General features: G+C 38.4%; 1 protein-coding gene across 6 annotated transcripts in view; it reads left to right on the top strand.

Moving 5' to 3' along the window:
• Window positions 1-9317, top strand: part of COL4A5 (collagen type IV alpha 5 chain) — an 80886-nt gene that overhangs the window by 39981 nt on the left and 31588 nt on the right. For all 6 annotated transcript variants that reach the window (XM_042028851.1, XM_042028869.1, XM_042028878.1 and 3 more), the window contains exons 14-23: window positions 1670-1723; window positions 1828-1884; window positions 4080-4124; window positions 4225-4278; window positions 4457-4498; window positions 4964-5096; window positions 5678-5851; window positions 7046-7129; window positions 8347-8439; window positions 9009-9079. In XM_042028851.1, the coding sequence (XP_041884785.1) occupies window positions 1670-1723; window positions 1828-1884; window positions 4080-4124; window positions 4225-4278; window positions 4457-4498; window positions 4964-5096; window positions 5678-5851; window positions 7046-7129; window positions 8347-8439; window positions 9009-9079 (807 nt within the window). The remainder of the gene's footprint in view (window positions 1-1669; window positions 1724-1827; window positions 1885-4079; window positions 4125-4224; window positions 4279-4456; window positions 4499-4963; window positions 5097-5677; window positions 5852-7045; window positions 7130-8346; window positions 8440-9008; window positions 9080-9317) is intronic.

Raw genomic sequence — 9317 nt, forward strand, 5'->3', positions numbered from 1 at the left:
AGTCATACTGTTACAAGTAAGCTCAAAATACTGGTTTGATTTGTATGGATCCCTCCCCACACATGAATGCCAGAAGGTCATTGGGAGAGTTAGCATTTTTAAAGTTATTACATTTTTTTCTCTTTCTTTTTCACTGGGGAACATTCTGCAGTACTGTGTAATTCTGGGTGCCATAGACAGTCTGAGCAAAACCAGCAGGATCATGGGTGCCTGGATGTCACATTTTCCTTGAAGGTTTTGTGATATTCTCAAATACCACCCTGAGTAATACAAGAGTTGAAGTAGATATTTTGAGGAAAAAGTGTTGAGTGATCGTTTTTGTGCTCTGATTATTTTGCAAACATCACTGTAGTAACTGAACTTTAAACTATTTGTTTCCTCCATCGTTATTTGGATCAGTTTCTTCCTTTCCATTGTCTTATCTTGGGAAACGTGTCAGAGAAGAAAGCTTTAGGACACACCAGTATTTTATTTTAGTGGGGTGTAGGGCAATTCTGCCTTTCATCTTGATCAAAACCATTTGTTACCCTTGCACCACTAAGGCATTAACTAGAACTATGTGCTGGTGTACACTTGCAGTGCACAGTCATCCTAGAAAGGTCTCTGGTTTTGTCTGTAACTGGGTAATAGGGCAGAAAGTAAAGAGCAGCATTGTGTGTCTTTATAATTCTGAGAAAATACAAGGTGACATTTTGACCACACTGTCGCTGAAGCAAAAATTCATCTGATTTTATTGGGGTCAGAGTAATTTGCTTCTGTCATCAGGGATTCCTGAAGGACTAATTATACTTGCACTAATTTATGTAAGTGTACAAAGTGAAAGCATTCTATCTACAATCCTTTTAAAGCACTAAGAATTATAAACATTCTGAGTGCATTGCCTTTGACCAACATTTATAATGATTTCTAAGTTTGCAAATTTGTTTTTATTTTCAGTTAAGTTTATACTTGGTAGTATGCAATTGGTAAAAAACGTCAATGTTACAGTTACTTTTTGGTGAAATGCACATAGAGTTCTGGTGTGTGCCTCCACCTATGATCTCTGACTAAAATCAAGCATATAGATGGGCTTGTAAAAGTCTGGGGTGACTTCAAGAAAATAATGGCAACTGCACAGAAACTTTTGGCAGATTCAGTAGCCTGTAACTTTTCTTTATGTTAATGGTGAAAAGATGTAATAACTTGTACAAAGGTGTAACAAGACCAAATAAAACAAGAACTTTTTAACACAATAATCCTGTGACGGTTTTCTGACAAATACTTTGATCCTGATGGCCTCTCAATTTCAGCAATTACCAGTAACCTAATGACTGTTGCTCCTGTAATTTCAGCAGGATCTGGCGTTTGTTTGTTCTTTCTTCGTTTTTTTCTTTCTTCTCTTTATTATTGGATAGCAGCTGCAGGCCACCAAACCAGCTGCTGCAGTGCACTCAGGAGGCAGTTGTGTTTTTAGTGGAGTGAATCATCTAAATAAACAGGATGAGCAGTAAATAAAATTTATAGATGCACTTGAAATTCCACACAAAGAAAGAATAAATATGGTTGTTTATAACTTGGAATGTAAATGACAGCAAAAAAAAAAAAAATTCTATTTAAGAAAAAAAATCAATTGAGCTTCTGGGGAGTGATGGAGGCTTTAATCCTCTTTTTCTTTGCTCATGCATGACAGGGTATTCCAGGTGATCCAGGCCCACCAGGACTTCCTGGGCCACCAGGCCCTCCTGTGAGTAGAACTCTTAGTTCTATTTTGTTGCATCTGTATCAGAACTGTAACTTCATTCTACTTTGGCTTGTGGGCCCAGTTTAAGATGACGTTTGTGTGTCCAGGGTCTTCCCGGTGGCATAAAAGGTGAAAAAGGTGAGCAAGGAGAACCAGGCAAAAGAGTAAGTAGTCTGTTTAACCAAACACTTATCTTTCCATTCAGTGTTACTGTTGACAATTAAGCAAATGTTGAATTCAGTTGGGGCCATCAGCCTCTGGGTAAGAGACTGCTTTTTTTTCTCCTTGTAACCTGGCAAACTCGTAGATGATGCACAGGGGTCATGACTGTGCTTCTAGCTATGGCTCTCTCAGTGGTTTCTCACAGAATTATCTACATGTAAATCTTTGTTTGGGGGGCAGGAGAAAATAGTTTGGATTATGTTATCAGGTTAACATGTGAAAACCTTCAAAGTTTATGGACTGCTTGTCTGAAGCAGCAGCTTTCTGTTTCCTTTTAGAGAGGGTCTTCATTCAGTTTGCTATGTACTGGGTTGCCAAGCAGCATGAGATCGGTGTATATAATAATTGGTGTATATAACCTGGTATATGTAAATTCATTCTCAGTGGGTTTGCTGAGGTGAGTCACAGAACCAAGTCTCTGAACACTGTTAAAACTGAAAGTCCATTTGTCACCTCCCAAGAGACTGCCTTTATGTGCTATCTGGGGAGGGCACAAGTTGGGATAGCTTTATCGAGGGATAGCAGGAGTCTCTGTTCCTGACCAGACTCAAATCAATCCTGGAATTTAAACATACTTGGATATCACAGCTCAGAAAAGCTGAGAAAGATCATAGAAGTGCTAAGAAATAGGATAAAAATAACATGGGCTGGACCAACAAAGAAAAGAGAAGCTGTAACCAGCTCAAAACATTCTGTATCTTCACTTCCACAGCTTCTGAATACATAGTTTCATCAACAAAATGGACCCCTTTGAAAATCAAGACACGAGTCCTGCTCAGGTTAATTGGACAATATATAAACACTGTTTAGAAACATGCTGGTGATAGGTTTTCCAATTTCCATAGGAAATAAATACAGTGGAAACAAATGTTTGGTACTCAAGATAAAATCCTTCTTAGTTGCTGAGATTTATAGAAGGGCTTTGATTTGTCTCTTTTAAAGAACATAACAAGCAGATTTACCAAGCCAAAAGTCTCATTATATTTTGAGTGGGTTTTGAATTGTTGCTTCTCTCTACAAAAGTAAATGGGAACCACATAAATTTGCAAAGATCTAAAAGGAGAAAAGTCCTGAAGGGATATGTCAGATGCCTTTTGCCAAAAGTTTGTTTACTAATATTTTTGTTTGGTTTTATTACTCTGAATCTGGGCATGTTGCATACTTGGAAGTGCAGTTTAGCTATTAAGTTACTTTAAAGTTGCATTTTAGTGCTCCATAGGATTCTGTGCAGCTCAAAGCCATTTCAGATATACTCTTTTAAAATGTCAGTGTATGTATTCAAACAGATAGCTCTGCATGTTCACAGGAAATCTTAAAACCTCAGTTTTGAGAGTTAGAACTCATCACTAGTAAATACAAACTTCACAAATCACATTATACTCTGATTCACTAAATCTGTGAGGTCTTATTATCAACTTCTCAGTGACTGAGAGCTGATCTTGGCACTGAGGAAGATTCACTAGGTGAAGCTCAATCACCTGCTCTAGTTCTGTTCCAGCAGGCACCCCCAGACACAGCTTCTGTAACTCTGACAATAAAGTGCCATTTGTCTGCCCAGTGAATGGTCAAAGTGGAACAAAGTGGAGCTTGCCCTGCTTTCATTGCAGCGACAAATCTGTTCAGCAATAATACGTTTTTTAGAAGTGACTTCTTTGAGCAGAACTTCATCTTGTATTTTCATTGATACTAAGGAGAAAATTTTGTTGATTTAAAGGAAAGTTAAAATTCAAACATGAAGTTTTATTTAGTTTCACTAGTCATACTGATTTCCTAATTAAATAGAGTGTTCTAGTATTTAGGGAGTTAGGATCTGTTTTCCAAATAAAGGATTTCTCTAATGTAAAAATAGGAGTAGTAAACATAATGAATCAGCAGTAGTTAACTGGAGATCATCTTGTGCTGTATTCACCCAGCATTTCTCTGAGACTTGTCATGGTTTTGTGCTCAGGTTTTCAAAATGATAACTTCAGTTTAGGTAATTCTATTGGTTATGGTTGATGTCTTTGATGTGTTTGTCCCAAGGACTGCATTCTAGATACAGTTGGGCCTATTGAAAAATGGGAAACAAGTAACATAATTTCCATAAGAATTCTTTACCACTGAAGTATTTTATTTCAATGCATATTTGTCTTTGAAGGGAAAGCCTGGCAAAGATGGAGAACCTGGTCAACCTGGTAGGGATGTGAGTAATTCATACATTTTTAGTCTAAGCAAGCTCTTTATAAGCTTTTCTTCTGATATGGAAAAGATGAGAGTGTGATTATATCTCCCTTTTCTTGAAGGGTTTACCTGGTGGGCCTGGAATAAATGGTGCTCCAGGAAGAGATGGTGAAAAGGTATGCCAGGATTTTTGTCATTATTGCTGTAATAGATTGAAAATTTGCCATTACTGAGTTCAGTTCTGCCTGAGTAGTAATTGCTTTGCCTCTGCTATTACAGTGTTGAGGAATATTTGCAATAACTTGTTTATGTACTGCTGCATAGTATCAAAAATGCTCTTAATTTCATTGTTAGGGTGAAAAAGGTGACATGGGTCCCCCTGGTCCTCCTGGAATTGTAAGTTGCTGATCCTTTATTTTTTTCTGCATTTGGTTTATGGTGTTGTTTCATTGTAGATCTTGGCTGACTGAGTGTCCTATCTCCAGGTACAACACCAACAGCACCAGTAAAATTTTTATATATACACTGACAGAAACAATGGTTTCCTTCTTTCAAGATCAGTTCTGTGCTCTGGGATTTGCTAGGTCACAAACACAGGCTAGACTATAACCTCAGACTAGCAGGACTGAGTCAGCCTCACTGAAGCCTGTTGTAACTGTGTTGGCTTGGCAGGAAAACAGCTTCCTATTGGGGAGTGCTCTTTACTGGAATTTTCCCTGGTAATTCAGTGGAGTGGGGAAAGCATCCTGTCATTGGCATAAGGTTCAAAGTATGTTGAACTTCTCCTCCCTCACATGTCTTTATGGTTCCAATGACTCTTTTCTTGGCAAGTAGTTTCACATGAGCATGAAACATTTACAGGTTGTTCCAAGACCAGGCATTGATGCAACAGTGGGACCAAAAGGTAGCAAAGGATTGCCAGGACTTCCAGGAGCCAAAGGGGAGCGTGGATTCTCTGGTAGGCCAGGCCCACCTGGCTTGCCAGGATCTCCAGGTAGGAGTGCAAGTTTTAAATTAAGTCGTATGCTCAAATGTCTGACTGGCTTCACAGTCTTTACACACTCCTTCTAACAGAAGGCAGAATATTTAGAGCCACCTTTGAGCTTGAAGGGAGGTCTTGAACTTCTGGGGATAATGAGAGGAATTATGAACATTCATTGCCCTTGCTGTGGTGAACTGAGGATTCTAATCAGATACTCTCTTAATGCCCCTGGGGGCAATTTATCTCATATCACATACCTATAAGATACATTATCCTTTGCATTGCACAGAGAAAGTTTTGTGTACGACAAGTCTGGTGGGAGCTGATCTGAGTCTACAGTGGGAGTGAACTGTGACACCTGCATGTGCCTTATATATGCACATAGAGGAACATTATCATTCTAATGTTACAGCTTGTATATGTTCTTTTGTCTCATCAATACTTCCTTTCATTAGTGCTGTGGGGTTTTTTTTTTTTCCATCATAAACTTAGTTGTTGAGTATTGAGTCAATTTTTCAAACAAACATCTCTAAAAATGTAAAATGTGATGTAAACCTTTAAGCTAGCAAGGAACTAAGTCCTTCCCATCTTAGGGATCACTACTGTTGGACCTCCTGGCCCACCTGGCTTACCTGGTGAGAGAGGACAGAAGGGAGATCCAGGTTTACCTGGGGTTTCTATACCTGGGCAACCGGGAGTTGAGGGACCACGAGGACCTCCAGGACCACCAGGTCCCCCAGGACCACCTGCACCATCTGTTGCTCCTGGTAAGTGATGATCACATAGGCAGCAAGTAGAAGAGACTAAACAGCTTTGACATTTGTTTCGGTTTGGGTTTCTGTGGTTTGTTTGTTTGGGTTTTTTTAATTCCACCTCCAAAGATGTAGTTTATCAGCAGCTGAAGTCCATGCGATTCTGTTTGTATACATTCTCCAAGTTGCTCCCATTGCAAATCAAGACATCTGTAGGAGAACTTAAGGCTTAAGGACAGTTACAGAATTTGGGAATTCAGTGGTGTGAGTTGCAGTCTGGCTTTATCATGCCTCTTTCCTACTTCAAGTGAGCCCTGCTGTGAACTTGTGTGAGATTCAGCTAGACCAGAAGGCAAGAATCTTTTCAGACCTGAGGGACCTTTGTGCTAACTCACACAATAATGACATTTCTCCAGGGTCTAGCACATTTGGCGGGGATGTACAAAATTAAGTGTATTTCCATTTTATGTTACATCCTATTTAATTCAACTAATGACAGTTATATTAAAATTTGGGCATAAAGCAGGAGGTAACCACTTGGACACTGGCTTGAGTAAATTCAGCTTTCATGATATGATCTAATAAATGCTTGGAAAGACTGTTTCCATCTAAGAGTTGTGATAGCAGGAGAGTCAAAGGTGTAATTTTTCACAGAATTCCAGTTTCATAAGTATTCTGGTGTGTAGACCACATGAAGTTATCTTGGGAGTGGACACTTTGGATGAAAGCTCTTAGCTCCTTTTTTGGTGTAAGGGAAGTGTAGGGAATGGCAGATAGAATGTAAGAATGGAGAGTTCTAGTGGACAGGGGCTAACATGGTTCAGGGAGGAATTTAGTGTCTAGATGGCATTGGCATCTGAAGTGCCCTTGCCCTGATGATGATTCATAGGCATGTTTTTATGATATGAGGCTGAATATCAGAATGTAATGTGGAGATGGAAGTGTGTAGGCTGTGGGAAGCAGTGGGAGATGGTTGGGGTTGTGAAGAGTTGATGGTTGTTGTGTAATATCACTGTTTCCTTTTGAGATTGAATTACATGTGTGGGTTTTCACCAGCAGTCCTGTCTGAATTGCCAAAACGTTTGGTCTGTGATTATGCGAGTGTATTAGAATATCCACACAAATATATTTTTGTACTGAATACATGTATTTGGTGCTGCTGTCAGTCTAACACAAATAGCTCATTAAACCTCTCCTGATTTTGCTTAGGGGAAGGGTTATGTGAGCAGGGGCCACCAGGTCCTCCAGGAATTCCAGGACAACAAGGTTTTACGGGGGAGCGAGGCCAAAAAGGTACAGTGTCATGGCTATATTTTCTATTTTTCTCCTTTTTTTTTGAAGCTTGTTAAAAAATGTAAAGCCTGCATTAAATAAGGATTAACAGTGCCCCTTCCCAGTAGGGTTGAGTGCAGATATTTTATGTCTCTGAATAAAAAAGCTGTTTTCTTTGGGTGTAGGATACCCCTTCATGTAATATTAAAGCACAGGAGTCTAAGTGATTGAGGATACAACCAATGCCTAGCATGGATCTTGAATAAAGTAAAATGAATGGAACTTGAGGTTTATGAGTATTTCCCAGACAGATAGAAACTGGGTGCTTTGTAACAGCACTGGCCAAGTCTGTGTGAAAATGTTTTACAGTTCATTAATAAATTTGACATTTTTTATCAAAAGCAGCATTGAAATTACAAATACAAGACTCCTAATTTGAGTTGGTCAATCTGCAGTGAGTTTGTTTGTTTGCTAAGCAAAAGAAAGTTATATTTAATACATATCCTTGTTTCCAAAAAGACAACCTCGCAGTGAGGATGCTGATATGGGTAAGTGAGAATCTTTTCCTAGCTCAACCATGGACATCATAAATGACTTTAGGCATCTCACTTAATTTTGCATTCACTTCAAAGAGAAATGTTTTTCCTCATGGAGATTGTAAGGATTAATTCATTAACCTAAATAAAGTGCTCAAATATCACACTGATGAATGTCAGATAAGTCTGTATGTGAAGGAAATTCCTAAGCTTCTTGAAACCAATCTTTTTTTTTAAAGAAATACATTTAGGCTATTGTCAAATCAATGAAACATTCCCAGGTTTTTTTCTGCACTCTGGGAGTTTAATTAAGTTTGGGATTTTGATATCTGTGGTTTAGAGTTGTAGTTAGAAGTGTCAAGTACCTACTTTAAAAGAGGACACTTTGCTGAGGAAAAAAAGGTCCATGGTTTTATTTTCTATTATTGAAAGCATTTTTTTTTGTTTTAATTATTTTGCACTGTCATAAATACATTCTAATCATATCTGATATTGGTTGTCTGACTCCTAGCCACCAAAAAGCTTCAGTTTAACTTGCAGGGGGGACGCTTCTAATATTTAAGCAATAGTTACTTGAAGTAGTCACTTTGGACCTGGTATTATAGATCAATAGCAAGAAAACAGTTGCTGTTGTGCTGAATTCTATTAATATTTTCTAAAACCTGATGCTCAAATGTGCTTTTTGAATGCAAATCTTTTTAGGTGATCGAGGAGACACGTGCTTCAACTGCATAGGAACTGGGGTAACTGGGCCTCCTGGGGAGAGAGGACCACCAGGACCTCCGGGTAGTCCAGGTAGGGCTGGAGTCTTCACTGGTTTGCTTAATATATTCCATAAAGTCACTTTTCTGTCGGGGTACTGTGTACAATGGTAACAATATATCTGTGTATTGTGTACAAGTTCAAATGTGCAGTTGTCAGCTCCAGTGCAGAGTTGGTACATGTTGTATTTTGCACAGTGGGAAAGAAAAAAGCTGGGCATGTGTAAAACAAACACTCATTCTTTGAAAATCTAGTCTTTGAAAAATAATTCTCTGTTCAAAGACAGCCTTGCAAGCATTCTGCATATTGAAGCTTTAGGGTCTGCTGTAGATTTAACTAAGAGAGAAAAATTAACTTCTACTACTGCTATTCCTGGAATAATGGAGGAGCTTTTTAAAAGCATGATGTTTTTTGACACTACTGGTTCAACTTAGAGTTGCAAATTTTTTCCTGCTCAAATAAAATGAAGCTCTCAAAAAAAAAAAACCCAGAGTAAACTTTGTATGGCTTCAAAACAACTGAGTTATCAATGAAACAGCATGCTCGATATTGTAGCCTCTCCAGATTTATGTTTTTCTTTTATGTTTTTCTGCACTACTCAGGTTCTCCTGGTTTTCCTGGACCAAAAGGTGAAAAGGGGCTTCCTGGATTAACTGGCCTTGTAGGGCCACCAGTAAGTGGTGGTGTTATGTTCTGGTGGGAAAAGAGTATCTCATTTGTCTTGCATGATTGGTAGATCTGTAAACAATAGCTTTAGTTTTTTCATCTAATACGTATTTTTTGTCCATAACTACCTTGAATGCATGATTCTTATATTGTTCCAAACTCAGAGAGGGAGTGAAAGAAAAACTAAAATACCTTTTTTCTTTCCTTTTTTTTTTTTTTTTTTTTTTTTTTTTTTTTTTTTTTTT

Source organism: Corvus kubaryi, unplaced genomic scaffold, assembly GCF_017639235.1.
Source record: "Corvus kubaryi isolate FWS band 111438036 unplaced genomic scaffold, C.kubaryi_AGA036_p1.0 130, whole genome shotgun sequence".
Lineage (NCBI taxonomy): Eukaryota > Metazoa > Chordata > Aves > Passeriformes > Corvidae > Corvus > Corvus kubaryi.